Genomic DNA, 16036 nt, shown 5'->3' on the forward strand with positions numbered 1-16036 from the left:
ACCCAGCCAACGAGAGCTTTGTGCTGCTGGAAGAGTCGTGACCATGGCGGCTCTGCTGGGCCAGTCCCGCAGCACAGGACCCGCGTGCCCAGGAGCAGGTATCCCACCTGCTGGGTTGGTGGTGGGAACCATCAACCACGGTGTCCTGGGGGCTGTGGGGATGGGGTCTGCATGGGTGCTTGCCAGTCCCAGAGACTGGCGTGCCTGGGGAGCGACCACACCAGCACTAGCAAGGGTGGACCCCCCAAAATGAGGTGGCTGAGACCAGCCAGCAAGGAGGGCGCTGGTGACACATTAACTGGACAAGGAGGAGGCCAGGGGCAGAGTCCAGGCCGGTGGGGGGAGCGCTGAGCCCCAGGGTCAGGGTCCACAGGGACGCCGGACAGTGCTGGCACGGGATGCACTGCGCTGCAGTGCTGGGTGCTGCACGGGCAGCCTCCACTGCTCCTCTCCTCCGGGCTTGGCTCCTGGCGATGGCAAAACGCGCCATGGCCACCAGCCTGCTCCGCATCCCCCCACCGCAGGGGCTGCTCCGGCCCCTGGCTGTGCCGGAGAGACTGCTGCTCGGGCCAGGGCCCAGCAACGTGCCCCCCCGCATCCTGGCTGCAGGCAGCCGGCAGCTCCTGGGCCACATGCACCCTGAGGTGCTGCAGGTGAGCTGCCCCAGCCCAGCCTTCCTCCCCTCCTCTCCCTCACCCCCCAGAAGGGGCTGGGACAGCTCTACTGCAGTGAGGAGGGCAATCGTGGTGCCAGTCGGTCCCCTGCCACCACAGGTGATGGATGAGATCAAGGCAGGCATCCAGTACGCCTTCCAGACGCAGAACCGGCTGACCCTGGCTATCAGCGGCACTGGCCACTGCGCCATGGAGGCTGCCCTCCTCAACCTCCTGGAGCACGGTGACACCACGATGGTGGCTGTCAACGGCATCTGGGGACAACGCGCTGCTGACATCGCCAGGAGGCTAGGTACGCTGGGCAGTGGTGGGGCTCAGGGGACTGGGCTTGTGGGCGGAATGCCGGAATGTGCCCCCTTGCTTGCTGTTCCCATCCCAGTGGCAGTGGCCAGTGACATGGCTTCTGCAGCCAGAGACTGCTCCAGGTTTTTTCCAGGGTGATGTCCCTCTGCTTATGGCAGTTTATGGCTTTTCCACCGGGCAAATCCACGTGAGGCCAGTCCCTGGGGGGCGGACTTGCTCCTGGTTCATGCCTGACCGATTCCCTCGTGGAGCAGGTGGCTGCCCAGTGGGACGCGTGCCCAAATCTCACTCTTCCTCTGCCCCAATCCCTCCCAGGAGCCAATGTCCATGAGCTGCTGAAGCCCCCAGGCGAGTACTTCACTCTGTGGGACATCGAGGAGGTGAGCGCCAGCCACGGTGCGGGGAGGCGGCGTGAGCCAGCCCCAGGGGCGGTCACCTTCCCCTCTGTTTCACGCAGGGCCTGGTGCAGCACAAGCCCTTGGTGCTCTTCATCACCCATGGCGAGTCCTCCACGGGGGTGCTGCAGCCGCTGGAGGGGCTGGGCGAGCTGTGCCACCGGTCAGTGCACGGTGGGCACCTGCGGGGGCCAGCGGCACCCTAAGGTTGCCATCAGGGATTGGGGCACGCAGATTTACGTGCCCTGGGCTCTCCTCTGGCTCTGTTGTGCTGGAAGCAGTTAGTGCCAGTGAGACACGTGGCCTTGGGGGACCGGGGTGCCGGGGCTGGAGGAAGAGTGGTGGCGAGAGGAGGTGGCAGCAGGAGGTGGTGGGGACACCAGCCTGAGCTCGTCCTCCCACAGGCATGGCTGCCTGCTGCTCGTGGATGCGGTGGCATCACTCGGGGGAGCCCCCATCTTCATGGACCAGCAGGGTAAGAGCCACAGTGCCATCACAGACGTCCAGGGGACAAGGAGGCTTCACACCTGGGCTGGGGAGGGTGGTGGGATCAGCCCCACTGCCGCATTTCGGGCTAGCAGCACTAGAGACTGGTCCAGCTGCAGCCAGAGAGCCCGTTCCCCTCGGCAGACCATCAGCAGTGCCAGCATGTCCTCCAAAGCTGGCCAAACACAAGCAGGACCTGCAGTGTGTGCCACCCTGTGCTTCCCACCTGCTGCTTGCAGCCAAGCTGGGGGGGCTGAGCGCGTCCTCACTGGGAGCCCCTGGTCCCTAAGCAGCTGCATCCTCTCTCGGGCAGAGATCGACGTCCTATACTCGGGGTCTCAGAAAGTCCTCAATGCCCCTCCCGGCTCCGCCCCCATCTCGTTCAGCGAGCGAGCCAGGTAAGAGCAGCCCCGTCCCACCGGGGGGAAAGGCAATGGGGCTGGGGGGAGGCTGTCACCCCCCCCGCTTTGCCAGCCACCTGCTCCAGCCCCGCTCCAGAGAGTGCACCCAGCAGCAGCCCTGCGGGGTCAGAGCCTGGCCCATCCCTGGGCGGTGATGGGTGCTGGAACCAAGCTCAGCGCTCGCTTGGGGTGGCCCTGGGGGCCCTCCCGCAGGATTGACCCCACCCCAGAGCTGGCAAGGTCAAGGTCCAGCTCTTCCCCAGCACTCTGCTTCACCAGGGAGAAGATGCTGAGGAGGAAGATGCAGCCCCCATCCTTCTACCTGGACATGGGCTGGCTAGCAAACTACTGGGGCTGCGATGGCGAGGCACGAAGGTGAGGGCAGGCTGCCCAGGACAGGTGGCCACAGCCGTCCCCCACAGCCTTTGCCCTGGCTCGGGGGCTGCCTGTCCTACAGGTCTTGGGCCCTGTCTCCCCATCACCCTGTCCACTGGTCGCAAAGTGGCCCAGGGGCATTTGCATCCCCTCCGCACTGGTGCAGAGGGGCAGAGGACGCCGCGCCCTGGTTCCCCCCCTGCCCACTGCAAGCTGGAGTACTGCTCTGCCGCGGGTCAGGCCAAAGCCACTGGGGTGCCCCTTGGGTGTTACAGGTACCACCACACAGCCCCGATCAACAGCTTCTTCAGCCTGCGGGAAGGCTTGGCCATGCTGGCAGAGCTGGTGAGTGGCGCCAGGCAGGCGGGCGGACAGCGGCAGTGCCAGTGGTGCTCAGGGGAGCGGCGGGTGCCAGGAAGACCCCGCTGGCAGCAAGGACCTTCTCCCTCCTCTCTGCCCGCAGGGTCTGGAGAGCTCTTGGGAACGCCACCGGGCCAACTGCACCCAGCTGTGCCAGGGGCTGTGCGACCTGGGGCTTGAGCTCTTTGTGAAGGAGGAGGTGGGTGTGGGGTGAGCCCAGCACCACGGCGTGGGGGTAGCGTGAGGACGTGGCCCTGCATGGCTGGGGACATGCCTGGGCAGCTTTTGATGCTGGAGAAAAAGACTCCCCCTGCCCGCCCGCCCCCCCCCCCAGGGCTGCTCTCTCCTGGCAGGCTGCTGGTCTCACTGGGGGACAGGGCTGCAGCCAGGAGCTGCAGATTTAACCCAGTTTCTCTCTTCCCCAGAAGGCAAGACTTCCCACCATCACCACTGTCAGTGTGCCTGAGGGCTATGACTGGAAGGAGATCACAGCCTTTCTCATGGACAACCACGCCATCGAGATCGCTGGGGGCCTGGGCCCCTCGGTGGGCAAGGTGGGCAGCGTCTTCCCGTCCCACTGCCCACGGCAGGGCACCAAACCCGGCTGCGGCTGCATCCATCAGCAGCACACCCCACGATTAACAGTGTTCTCTGGCTGCAAACAGCAAACATGGCCGGATGCATCCCATCGCCTGCAGCAATGCATAGTGGCTCCTAACCACACACAATTGCCACGTGTAATTGAATAACCTCACGCATAATTAGCAGGGTGACACGTCTTTAGAGGAAATGCATGTTAAATAGGAGCAAGCAGGGAGCTGTACACATGCACTCATGCCCAGCCGCGTGCATGGCCGCTCCTTGTGTGCCCCCTGCTCCGCACGGGAGCCTGTGCTCTGCCACCAGCTGCTCCACTTGCAGGGAGACAGTGCCGGGGCTCACCTGCACAGGTGGGTGCTGCAGGGAAACGCTTGCCCTTCTCCTCCCAGGTCCTGCGAATCGGCCTCATGGGCTGCAACTCGACCAGCAGCAATGTGGACCGTGTGCTGCGTGCCCTGCAAGATGCCCTCAGGCGCTGCCGCCGCAGCAGGCTGTGAGCACCCCTGCAAAGGGGGGGTCTGGAGGAGGCAGCATGGTGCTCTCTGCTGTGTCCAGCTGCAGGCAGCTGGCAGGCAGAGGGGCTCCACTAATTCCCTGGGATGCTGACAGGAAACACTGCAACACCCAGCAACCTAAGCCAAGAGTGGGAAGGAGAAGCTGGAAGAGCTGGGCATGTGGAGGTGAGGGCTGCGGCTCGGCAGATGCAGGCCATGGCTCAAAACCCTTTCTCCCAGTCCCCACGCATGGTCACTCCTCGCCCTGATGGCCTGGCTCCCCAGCTTCCCCCTTTCCTCTGGCCCCAGCGCACGGCGGCCCCACTGCAAGCTGACACAAGGGCTGGATGCAGGATCCAACCACAGGTCCCTCCCCCTCCCACCACCACCATCCTCAGCTGTCCCTGCACCAGAGCCCAGCAGTGCAGGACACCAGCCATCCCCCTCAGATTTGGTCCCCTGGGATGAAACACCCACCCTAGCACCCAGCTCTACCAGGGGAGCCGAGAGGCCGTGCATCCCCACCCAGCTGCAGCAGACACACGCTCGCTCCCCGATACCGTCTTTCCTCAATAAAGCAACATGCTCCCCAGCCCTGTAGCTCGCCTTGCTCTCCCCAAGTTTCAAGACACTCAGATGGGGCGGCAGCAGGGTCCTGCTCAGCTCTGCTGGGGGATTTCTCGCTGGATCTTGGAGAAGAGCTGGGACATTGCCGAGTGGCGCGTGCTGTCCTGGATCCGGTACACCTGGAACTAAGCGGAGGCGGATGGCAAGTGAGGGGAGAGGGCTCCCTGCTCTGCTCAAGCCCCACACCCCAGCATCACCAGCCTCCCACAGCCTCCACGGCAGGATTGGGCAGCGCGTGCCAGTGGCTGCCAAGGGCCAGAGGGCTCTCGGGGGCAAATTTCGGTGCATCCTAAGCTGCCCGGCCCAGGTGGTTTCTGGTGCTGCCACGCTATGCCTCGTGAGACCAGCCGAGGGTCTTCGGTCCCCGTTACCTGGCTAAGCAGGATGTCAAAGTAGGCTGTGTCCCAGTAGGACCTGTCCTCCGTGGGGAGCTGCAGGAGGGCCTGGGTGCCAGGGTCTGTCTGCCAGCTGTCAGTGCGTGCAGGGAGGCCAAAATGGAAGTGGAGGAAGCGTCGAGGGTCCCGGGCGAAGCTCTCCACCTTACGGTAGAGGGACGCGAAGTCCGGGGCCTCTCCTCGGAAGAGGTTCTCCTCCAGGTGCAGGAAGTGGGGCAGGTGCCGGGTGGCCAGGCAACGGAGGAGGATCACCAAGAGCCTGTAGACAGAGCCCTCCAGGTCCTGCCAGTCCTCTGGGCAGGGGAAGAGTTCCGTGCTCCACAGCAGCACCATCTGCGGGGAGGGAGAAAAAAGGTGTGGGATCGGGCACTCCCCACAAAGGCCATGCCTGCACACCCTGAAGGTCACCGCGCAACCACCCGTGGGGCTGAACTCCCAAAACGGACATCACGTCCTCAGCAGCCTAGGGCTGCGCAGGCTCCGGGAGCTGCTGCTTTGGCTGCTGCGGGCGTAGCTGATGCCCCACCAACCCTTAGTTTTGAACCCTTGCTTCACTCCCCAATGAGCCCCCGTCTCAGCTCCAAGGCATGTCCCAGCTCCACAGCAGCTCCGAAACAAGAAGCCCAAGCTTTCTGCCAGCACCAAGCAATAGTAAAAAATCCTGCTTGTGGTTTCCGTCAGCTGCTGGCAAGGCAGGTGAACCCCCAGCAGCTGCCACGCCAGCTTCTTCAGCACTGTGCTGGCAAATGGCAAATAGCCCAGCACCAATGCCTTCTGGCAACGTGGCATAATGGGCAATGCGCACTGGTGGGCTAGAGCAGAAAATGCTTTCTTGAAGGACAGATGTACACTGTGCCTTTTTTTAAAAAAAAACAAAACCAAAAACAATAAGACATCAAAGAATGCAACATAAAGCAAAATCCACAGGATTTGGGTTACCTGGAGCTGGAGCTATTCTCTCAGCAGAAGACGACTTTGCCTCCTTCTCCACCCTGGCCCAGAGAGCCACCACAAGGCAGGGCACACCTGGATTGTGCCACCCAGTGCTGTCCCCAGCACAGCCCCTTTCCCAACCAGCATCACCAGCTGGCATGGGTCCAAAGTGCCGAAAAGAAGATGGGTGGGGAGAGAGGGTTTTGTAGAGGGAACGCCACCCTCAGCCCTGCCTGGGCACCTCCCAGCACACCGGGACACGGGACGACCTGCGGCACAGCAGGCGCTGCAATGCAATCCCCCCTGCAGACCCAGGCAGCCTGGGGCTGGGGATGCCCGGCGCATCGACACAGAGCCCCAGGTCTGTGTGTTTCAGGCTGGAGGTTGCTGGTTCAATCCAGGAAGAAGGATCAAACCCCTCTAACCATGGCCAGCAGTGCGCATCCTTTCTGGACACAGCCGTGGGCTGGTACATCCCAAAGCACTGTAGGCACTTGGATTTGTTGCTTGGGATCTTCTTCCAGCAGCAACTCGGCTGCGGTGGGGTGCAGGGGAGTAGCCTTGGCTCTGCCTGCCTGGAGGCCCACTGTCCCACCAGCAGAACCCACCTACCTTCAGGTGGTTGAAGGTGATACCAGCTTTCCCACCCTCCTCCCCCCAGTCCTGGCTGCGGAGCTGGTTGAGCAGGCGAAGGCTGTCCAGACGGTGTCCTTTCAGTGTGTCCACTGCCCGGAGTAGCTTCAGGATGGGGAGGTGAGTGGAGGATCTGGCGAGAAAAAGTGGGTTCCAGTGAGAGGGAGGATGGAGACCTGCATCCTCCCAGCGAGGGAGAGGATACCTGCAGTGACCCATCGTGCACGGGGATCCCCCCACCCACCCACGTGGGCACAGGCGTGCAGCATCCCGGACCCACCTCCTGCATCGCCGCTGGCCAAGAGGGACCGGGGAGATTTGCAGCATGATGGGGATGCTGCTGAGCAGCTCCTACCTTCCCGGGAGGTACAAGAGGGGAAGCGAAGTGGGACTGTGCTCCCCTACATGCAGTGGGGAGGGCTGCAGGCTGCCCCAGAGGGGAGGCTGGATTGGACCCCAAGGAGGGGCCGAGCATCTGGCTGGACCACATTGTGCCCAAAATAAGCCTGGGCTGGCCCAGCCGGATGTTCAGCCCCTCCCTGCGGCTGGGTAGCTGTGCTGGCAGGCGAGGTGTGTGTCACCTTGGCCCCCCTCCCACCCACAGCCTGCCCCGGGAGGCACCTCATCACCCTGCTGCTGCCAGAAGCCCAGGCTTGCCCCTGAAGCCTGAGCAGGGATCAGAGAGCTGTCACCCTCCGTGTGGCTGGGGTTCAGCTCCTGCAAACAATTCCCCCTCCCTCTTTCCTTGAGCTGCCTGAAATCTGGCTGAGCTTTTTTCCCCCAACACAGGGCAGTGGGTTTGGGCATCACAAGGGGGTGACTTCACCCCCCTGCTGACATGTCCCTCCACTTTCCCATCCCCTTTTTGCCTACACCTGGCAGTGCTGCCAGCCAGGTGGGATCCCCGAGGCAGGGTCACCCCGCTACGCGCACAGCCGAGCCGCTCACCTCCAGTGATGCGCAGAGGCAGGGACAAAGTGGGCCTCTTCGGTGGCCCTCCAGAGGCTGCCTTCAGGGAAGCCCCTGTCCTTCTGCCGCCCCTTGAGCCAGAGCGGCTCCTGTCGCCTCCTCACCACAGGGACGATGTCAAAGCGGATGGTCTTCCAGCCTCCACGGATCAGCAGGGAAAGCTCCATGGCATCTTCCTGAAGATTTTCGGCACTGAGGTCACCTAGATGCGGAGGGTTTGGCTGCGGTTATGAGGTTACTGCAGCCTGTCCCACAGGCTGAGCCAGGTATGTGCTGCAACGCCCATGGGCTCGTCCCACCCTGCTCGACTTATCCCTTTCCAATGCTGTGGCTTGGCTGTGGTTCCTCAGTGAAAGCCATTCTCCAAACCATGCTGGGGTGGTTTTCAGGAAGGAGCATCGCTCCCGTGGGGCTCAGGGCCAGGCCAGCAGGGGTGGGCACAGCAGGGAGCCCTGAGCAGAGGATGAACAGGGCCATGCTGCTGGGTGGCTGAACAGTACCAAGAAAGACAATGTGGTCCAAGAAAAACGGACGAGGAAAGGTCTCAGGTTGTGAGGGTAGAGGAAGATGAAGGGCTCTGGCTTGGCCACGGAGGAAGGAGGGAATGGTGGGCTTGCTGGGGCTGGGTTAGGAGACTTTCAGACCTGTTGGTCATCTCACATCACCTTTCCATCAGGGCTGAGATTTACTTCAAGAAGCACCTTTAGAAATAGAAATGCATGAAGAAGCTGATGGGACCCCCTATGGGCATTCCTAGGGTCCCTTCCCCACCATGTCCTTCTCAAGGACACTGAGCCCAGCTGGGGCCCGTGTGTGCGCAGGGTCAGACCCATGGCCCAAGGTCCCAGTCCAGCCCTGACGCGCTTCCAGCTTACCCTCCAAACAGCCTCCTCCAGGGAGCATCGGAGGCCAGGAGACACAGGAGGAACATGGTTAGGGTGAGCCAAGCATGCCAAGTCCCTGAGCAAACCCTCCCCAGGGACTAACAGCAGGGGTGGGTGAACCCTGTGTGGAGCTGCCACCCACCAAGGAGGGTGCCATCAGCCCAGGGTGAAGATGCCCGAGGATGACTCTGCTGCCGTGGGATGGCATAGAGTAGTTTGCATCTCCCCTTCCTTAGCTGAGGGCAAAGCCTGTTCCAGCGCACAGCAGAGCCACGTGCCCAAGGACTTACACACCAGCCTGTTTGCGCAGGGACCACCGCCAAGCTGGGCTCCCCAGCTGTGCTGGAGGCAGCTCCCGGCTGGGGAAGTGCCCCGCCAGCATACGCACCTGGCTGGAACAGGAAGAGGCGTTGGCAGCGCACGATGGCTGAAACAAGGAGCTCTTTCAGGTGCTGGAGGACTTTGCCTGGAACCAGGCACCCCATACCACCTCCTTGCTCCATCACACCCACGGTGCTGGTCCAGTCCTCCAAGTCAGTCCCTGGAGAGGGCACTTCCAGACAGCAGGTGCCCAGCCCCAGGCAGTGCCCAGCTGGGGCGTCCCCGGGCCAGCATGCCAGCACCCGCAGGGCATCGCCGTCGATCCTCAGGGGGACCTCCACGGTGACAGCATCCTCGGAGGTGCAGAGAGCAAACTCGAAGGCTTCCAGGTTCCTGGCATAGTCCACGAGGAAGCGGGGGTCCCTGGCGTGGACATCCTCCAGCAGGGTCAGCAGGATGTCCTCAGCCCGCTGGAAATGCTCCAGCCGCTGCCTCTCGTGGGACACTATTGCCCCCAGGTAGCTGCGCCAGTGGGAAGCGCTGGCTGACATGGCAGCTCTGACACCGTCCCAAGCTGGCTCCGAGCAGCAGTAAAAATACGTGGGCAGGGAGGGCAGGGCTGGGAGCTGGCGTGGGGTGGGCGGAGGGAAGCCACAGCCTGGTGTTGACAAGCACCACGGCTGGGTGAGCACCAGGGAGAGCTGCTGGGAGAACCACGGGCCCCCAGGGCAGACCCAGGGTGGGGGACCAAGTCACACCACAGCCCCCCTGCAGCCCAGCAGGATGACAAGGGATGCTCGGCCGGCGGGTCGCACCAGGACAGCGCTGTGGTCTCCCACGCCTCTCCCAGCACCAGGGCTGTGTGCCAGCGGCATCCCCTCACAGCCAGCGACGGAGGAAGGTGAACCACCGCCCTCCCGCCCCCCGGCCCGGCTCCTTCAGACTGCTCCGAACTGGCGTGGTGCCCACGAGAGCTGGGAACAGCCTTGTGCTGGCACGGGGCCGTGCTGTGGTGGCTGTGGGAGGGCTGCGGGACCCCATGCCCACCGTGCGGGCGAGCAGCGCAGCTCTGCGGGCCCAGCCCCAGGCCCAGCCCACAGCTCCATCAGGCTCAGGCTCAAGCTTGCCAGATGTAGGCAGCCACCAGCGCCCCTCGGCCGGGCTGAGCCACCTGGGCCCGGCCCTGCACCTGGCCCACCACCTGCCCAGGCCCAGGCCCAGGCCCAGGCCCTGGCCCTGGCCCTGGCCCTGGCCCCGGCACCCCCCGGCCGGGCAGACCCTCCGGGCCGGGCAGACCCTCCGGGCCGGGCCCCCCCCAGGGCCGCCCCGCCCCGCAGGTAGGTCCCGCCCCCCCGTCACCCCGGCAACACCGCTCCCACCACGCCCGAGGCGCGGCGGCTGCGGTCGCCATGGCGACAGCGCGCCCCTGCGGCGCAGTTTGCCGGGCGACGGGGCTGGGCCGCGGGAGCATCGCCACGGGGGGACGCGCAAACCGGCGCTTTCGGCCCCAAAACCGCTGGGTAGCGGGGTGGGAGCCGGCCGTGGCGGCAGAGGTGGCTGTCCTCAGCCTGGCTGCCGCCAGGAGGAGCAGCTGCTGCTGAGGCAAGGGCTGTGTCTTGGGTTCCGTGCTCCAATCCGAGCGGGGTCTCGGTCACCTTCTGCCTGGGAGAAGCCTGGGACAAGCCTGGGACAGGCTTAGCCTCTGGGCTGTCCTGAGTTAGGACAGCTCTAGCCAAAACAGGGCAGAGACCGGCTGTTGTGTGCACACAGCCTTTCTGGCTGTACCCTCGTACCTGCCCTCAGTCCTTCAGCGTCTCCCACAAATCCTGGAGAGATGGGTGCGTGCTGTGCCCTCCCCGGGGCAGGTTCCCCAGCTTCACAGGCCCTGAGCCGCAGCTCTTAATAACGACAGCCCGTGGACGGAAGGCAGGGCTCTCCCAGCAGGACAGCACGGTTCGGTAATCCCAGGCTTCCCTGCAAACTGCTCCTGCCCTTGGTCAGAGCACAGGAGGGAGCAGGGGAGGCTCCACGGCAGCAGGAACTGGTGTGGGAAGGGGGTCACAGCTGAGTGTGGGGCCCTGGCACAACTTCTGGAGAGGCAAGAGAGCCATGGGGCTCACGGTTGGTCCTCCCACCTCCTGTAGCTCAGGCTCTTTATGGCCCTTTTGCATAGCCCAGATGAGATTTCCGGATCTCCCTGGGGTCGTTTCTAGTTCATCCCTGTGCCTCCTTCAGCCCCGAGTGACTGAGGAGCCACCCTCCAGGCAGGGCTGTGTCCCTCATGGCTGGCTGTCCTTCTGCCAGCTGAACCCTGGGAAGCCCCGGCTGCCCTCCAAAAGCCAGAGCTTCAACCCACAGAGCATCCTCGAGCCTGCAGTACGAGCCACAGAGGTGACCGTGAGCCCACACCAGGCTCCTCACTGCCTGGGGGCTGGGCGTGCCCAAGGCTGGGGAGTCCCAGCCAGATTTTAAACCCCTGACAGGGGGCAACAGGCTCTGCATCTCCTTACCCAAGCCCTGTGCTCCCAGTTTCACCCCACCTGAGCAGAGGACTCTCAGTCCCCCACACCAACCACTGTTCCAGACAGGCTGGTCTTGCTCTCTTTCATCACACAGGGAGGACAAGTCGGCTGGCATCCCAGAGAGCAGCCAAAAGCGGCAGGACTCCCTGTTGCCAAAGCAGGGCTCCTGGGGGCTTCACACACCCCATCAGAGGGGTTTGGGCTCATCCTGGAGGATGCTGAGCCCAAGCCAGGCAGGAGAGACAACCACTCCAGGCCCTGATGTGGGGAAAAGAGGGTGGAGAGCCGCAGGCCACTGCTGTCACGGGGGTGGTGGGGCACGGCTCACTGCTGGCGGGGCCACTGTGTGCCCTAGGAGCATCACTTCGTCACAGATGGAGTCCCTGCGGTGGCAGCAGCCAGGACAGTCCTTCAGGCAGTGCCTGGCAGGGATGCTGGAGGAGGCCACAGGGGTCACGCAGAAACTGAACTGTGAGCAGGAGCGGTCTATAGCAAGATAAGGCTCGTTAGGGTGGGGAGACGGGGCAGTTCCCCTGGACAGCTTGGTGCTGGCTGGGGAACCGTGCCCTCCTTGGCGCCGTGCTGGCTGACCCCACAGCGCAACCCTGGCATCCCGCTCCCATCGCTGCCAGAGCTCTGGTGCTGGGAGGAGTGAGTGTGACCTGACCCCCCCAGCTCCTCACCGCCTTTGGCACCTGCACTTCGCAGACCTCCGTGTGCCACCATCGAGAGGTGGGTGCTACAAAATGCTGCCCTCTGCCCCTTCCCACAGGCTGGGGCTTTCTTCTTTCCCCTTCCTCCTTCCTCTTTTCCCCTTCCCCCATCCTCCTTCCCCTCCCTTTCCCCTTCCTCCTTCCCCTTTTCCCTTTCTCCTTTCCCCTCTCATTTCCCTTTTCCCTTTCATCTTTCTCCTTTCCCCTTCCTTCCTTCACCCTTCCCCTTTCCCCTTTCCCCCTTCCCCCTTCCCCCTTCCCCTTCCACCTTCCCCTTTCCCCCTTTCCCCTTCCACCTTCCCCTTTCCCCCTTTCCCCTTCCCCTTCCCCTTCCCCTTCCCCTTCTTTCTTTCCCTTTCCCTTTCCCTTTCCCTTTCCCTTTCCCATTCCTCCTTTTCTCCCCCACAGGCAAGGGGCCAGGAGCAGGTCCTGGAGGAGCAGCTACCCCGCTGCTGCCAGGTGCAGGCAGCGCAGGCAGCAGCCCTACTGCAGGCACAGCAGGACAAGGAAGAGCTGGCAGGGGAGTGGTGCCGGATGCTGCCCAATACCCCAGCGGAGCTGGGGTGCAGAGGGGGGTCCCCCTCCAAGTAGCGGGACAGCCACCAAGGCCAAGCAGGCAGCTCAGGGCAGCAGGTCCGGCCCCTGCCTGCACTTTGCCTGCCCGGGAGGAGGTTGCCCTGTGCAGCCAAGGCAGATGCCACCCAACGGGAGGGAGAGGAGCTGGCGTGGAGGGGGGATGGTGCAGGTTGGGGTGGTGGGGCCATGTCTCGGGGAGGCAGCAGAAGCTCCATCCTGTGCAGAGGAAGCACCAAAACACAGTGGCGGGGGGTGGGGGGCGTTTGTGCCGTTTGTGGGCGAGTGGCACAGCCCGGCATGACACAGGGCTGGGCATCCAGGGCAGCGCCAGGACAGGTCACCCAGTGGTAGGCTCCATCGCCATTCAAGGCGAGACATCAGGGAAAATTTCCTAGCAAGGAGGCCAGTTAGGCCGTGGAAGACATGGCTCGAGCACGTGGTGCTCAGCCTGGACGAGTCGCCGGGGGGGATGGCAGGGAACGGCCTGGCACTGGCAGAGGGGCCGGGCTGCATGAGCTAATCGCTCGTTTTCCATCTCAGCATTTTATGGTTCTACGAATTTTTGCTCCGTTAAGAGAGAGAAAACAACTCAAAACTAAGAGCAAGGCAAGGGAGAGAGAGGAAAATACCCGGGGTCACAGGAGCATTCGACACGGCAGGGGTGGGCGAGGGGCTGCGGCGAGCCCCTGGCGTCCCTCGCTCGGCTCGCCCCTCTGCAGGACTCCGCTGGCGGCGTCACCCCTGCGCCCTGCCAGGTGCCATCGCCACCCAGCACAAAGACACCGGGGGTTTGAGCTGGTGGGTGGAGGAGCTGGGGGGGCACAGGGAGACCGGGATGCGGGAAGTAAGTGATGCTCTGTCCCAGCGCCCCGGCTCCGCGCTGGCCCCAGGGCTGGCACCCCTGCACCCCACGAGCCTCCCGCCGGAGATGGGAGTCTGCCCGGAGAGGCATGGCCCCCGGCAAAAAGGCTGGGGTGGGAAGGGGGGACGCTGGCAGGGGAGGTAGAGAGGAAGGGAGAGTAATTTAACATGACAGGCTGTTTATTTTGGCAAAAAGGGTTTCTTTTCAACAGATTTCAAAGCCTGGCCCTGGGGCTGGGGGGGACCACACAGAGGAGCGGGAGAGCAGGGGTGCGAAGGTGGGTTCGATGGGGCGCTCAGACCGAGAGAGATGGAGCCTTGTCTGTTGTCCCCAAGGAACTGCCGAGAGTTCACAACCCCGGGTGTGCTCGCACGCTCCAGCGGAGCCCCCACCCCCAGGGTGCCCCCAAGGGGGCCCGCGCGCTCCCGCACACACGTGCTTGCCTGCACGCACCCGCACACGTTCGCACGCTCCCCCAGCCCCTGCTCCTTCCTCTGGGCCAGGGCTCAGCTGGAGTCTTGGCTTCCCCCAGCGACATTTCAAAAGAGGCTGTTTATTAAAAAAAAAAAAAAAATTGCTAGGAAAGAAATAATTATTATAATCACATTAAGAGCTTTGGCTGTAAAAGCCCTGCGAGAGTGCGGGGAAGGAGCCGAGGCTGCTAATGGCAGGGAGCGCGGGGGGTGGTTTTCCTGCCTTGTGCTCTTTTTTTTTTTTTTTTTCTCAATCCCAGTCCAACACCCCCCCCCCCTTTTCCTCCCCTTTATCCTGGGAAATGAAAACAATTTATTTAATGATGGATCGTCCCTTTCTCTGGTCACTGACCTTCTGGGTGAATTTCTGCTGAGCTCGGCGGAAAACGTGAGGCTGGGTTGTGGATCCCATCTGTGGGTGGGGGAGGGGAGGGGGGACCTCACCCTTCCCAAAAACCACAGCAACAGTCCTGGGGAGTGGGATGGGGCCAGCGCGGAGGGTCCCCATGGCAGCGGGGGGCTTTTCTGCAGCCGCTGTCCCTGCAGCCCCGGGCCCAGGGCTCTAGGAGCAGATGTGGGGGTTGCATTGGCACCCCAGAGCCCCGCTCCCCATCCCCTTCGTTCTCTGGGAGACCTGCAGAGGTTCCCGGCACCCCCAGCCTCCTCCTTGACCTGGCCCGGGGTACAAGGGCTGGGTTGGGGTGCAGTGCCAGGGTGGGAGCGGGGGACAGAGGAGCTGTACCCAGGGTGAGAGCAGGGGATGGAGGAGCGGTCTGCATCCCACCAGCAGCCACATCCCCCCTTGCTGCCTGGTCGTGGGGCAGTGAAGGGGCTTTCTCAGCTCGGGGGGGCTGCGGGAAGCGGTTTTCAGACCTGGGCAGGCAAGAAGACCAGGCAGGAGGCTGGGGGCGAGGCCGGGGACGCGTGTGGGGCTGTGCAGGGCTCCTAGCAGCGGCCAGCAACACGCACCCCGCAGCAGGCGGTTTGGCCCCCAGCTCTGCTCCCTGGGGAGAGGAAAGCCGGGGGAGCGAGGGCAAGGGGCAGGATCACCCCAACCAGCCCCCTTTCGTTCGAGGGAGCTGTCAGCACCCAGCGTGCATCACCCCGGGGTCCTGGGAGTGGGTGCAGCCCAGTGCCCCCCACCGGTCATGCTCAACCCCGAGCTGACCTGCAAAGCAGGGATGGAGCAATCCAGCATCCAGCCCCCTCCCCTCTGGCCCTTCCTCTGCCATGGCCTGTTGCTCAAAGCATGGTTCTTGTAAAAACGCGTAAATATTTATACAAGAATAATTTAAAAAACATGGTCTGTCAAATAATCAAAGCAGCAGAACATCCGAAGAGCTTTCAGCTGGATTGGGAAATCCGGTGTTGCTTTCCGACGCCACGCTGCGATGCTGGAGGTGCTCGTGGCCGGTCCCGGCCCTGCGGGCTGCCGGTCTTGCAGGCGCGGGTTCACGGCAGGTTTGAGGTCTTCATTAATGTGGTTTGGGGGACTGCAGCGGCGGGTGGCTTTCGCTTACATCAACTTGAGCCGCCCGCTGCCAGGAGCCCCAGCTGTGTATGGGACTGCACCAGGCACCGGCTTCAGCCTCACATCCTGGTGTTGGCACTGTCCCCCACACCGGGACCGCTCCAGGAGCCGGAGAAATCCTTGGGTGAAGTGCTGCACCCCTGTTGTCCCCCGAGCTGCGTGACAGGGCCGGGGACTGGCACGTGAAGTGGCAGGGTGGCAGCTGACCTGGCAGGACAGCCCCCTGGTGCGGCAGGATGGCAGGGGTACAGCTTCCCCATCCCTCCGGAACTGGCAGCACCCTCAGCGTTTCAAAAGCTTGGCTTTGCAGTGGTGGGGCAAGAGCCTTGGGCCGGGGTTTCCGTCAGGGAATGAGATTTGTGTCCGTCTAAATGGTCCCACGTCCCCATTTGCGCTGGTGTCACCAGTTGGTCGCTGGCACAGCCACGGCTCCTCTCCTGCACCCGGCGGCACCGCGTCCCCCTGGCACTGCTGAGAAGCCTCGAGCTGCCGCTGCCTGGGGAGCAAGG

At 63.4% G+C, this 16036-nt stretch overlaps 2 protein-coding genes across 3 annotated transcripts; one reads left to right on the plus strand and one right to left on the minus strand.

Moving 5' to 3' along the window:
* Nucleotides 1-365: 365 nt before the first annotated feature.
* Nucleotides 366-4680, plus strand: AGXT (alanine--glyoxylate aminotransferase). Of its 2 annotated transcripts, none has more exons than XM_054835251.1 (11): nucleotides 366-653; nucleotides 774-966; nucleotides 1293-1357; nucleotides 1435-1535; nucleotides 1777-1847; nucleotides 2172-2256; nucleotides 2539-2634; nucleotides 2910-2979; nucleotides 3098-3193; nucleotides 3420-3548; nucleotides 3984-4680. In XM_054835251.1, the coding sequence occupies exons 1-11, from the start codon at nucleotides 399-401 to the stop codon at nucleotides 4089-4091; spliced, it is 1269 nt and encodes a 422-aa protein (XP_054691226.1). In that variant the 5' UTR covers nucleotides 366-398; the 3' UTR covers nucleotides 4092-4680. The 2 variants fall into 2 exon arrangements, with proteins under 2 accessions (XP_054691226.1, XP_054691225.1); XM_054835250.1 differs by having other exon boundaries at nucleotides 377-653; nucleotides 3423-3548.
* A 64-nt stretch (nucleotides 4681-4744) lies between these two features.
* MAB21L4 (mab-21 like 4) lies at nucleotides 4745-9613 on the minus strand. Its single transcript, XM_054835249.1, has 5 exons — nucleotides 8918-9613; nucleotides 7625-7847; nucleotides 6656-6809; nucleotides 5087-5443; nucleotides 4745-4840 (listed from the first exon to the last, which is right to left on the minus strand). Exons 1-5 carry the CDS (start codon nucleotides 9399-9401, stop codon nucleotides 4748-4750), a joined length of 1311 nt encoding a protein of 436 aa, XP_054691224.1. The 5' UTR covers nucleotides 9402-9613; the 3' UTR covers nucleotides 4745-4747.
* Nucleotides 9614-16036: the final 6423 nt, after the last annotated feature.

The sequence above is a fragment of the Grus americana genome, chromosome 9 (assembly GCF_028858705.1).
Source record: "Grus americana isolate bGruAme1 chromosome 9, bGruAme1.mat, whole genome shotgun sequence".
Classification (NCBI taxonomy): domain Eukaryota; kingdom Metazoa; phylum Chordata; class Aves; order Gruiformes; family Gruidae; genus Grus; species Grus americana.

Excerpts from the sequence above, each read along its gene's own strand:
- AGXT (XM_054835251.1), top strand. The coding sequence starts at position 399 with ATGCACTGCGCTGCAGTGCTGGGTGCTGCACGGGCAGCCTCCACTGCT. Across the intron at positions 2,635-2,909 it reads TGCGATGGCGAGGCACGAAG|GTACCACCACACAGCCCCGA; the intron begins GTGAGGGCAGGC and ends TGGGTGTTACAG. Across the intron at positions 3,194-3,419 it reads AGCTCTTTGTGAAGGAGGAG|AAGGCAAGACTTCCCACCAT; the intron begins GTGGGTGTGGGG and ends TCTCTTCCCCAG.
- MAB21L4 (XM_054835249.1), bottom strand. The coding sequence starts at position 9,401 with ATGTCAGCCAGCGCTTCCCACTGGCGCAGCTACCTGGGGGCAATAGTG. Across the intron at positions 6,810-7,624 it reads GCCTCTGCGCATCACTGGAG|ATCCTCCACTCACCTCCCCA; the intron begins GTGAGCGGCTCG and ends TTTTCTCGCCAG. Across the intron at positions 5,444-6,655 it reads TCACCTTCAACCACCTGAAG|ATGGTGCTGCTGTGGAGCAC; the intron begins GTAGGTGGGTTC and ends CCCTCCCCGCAG.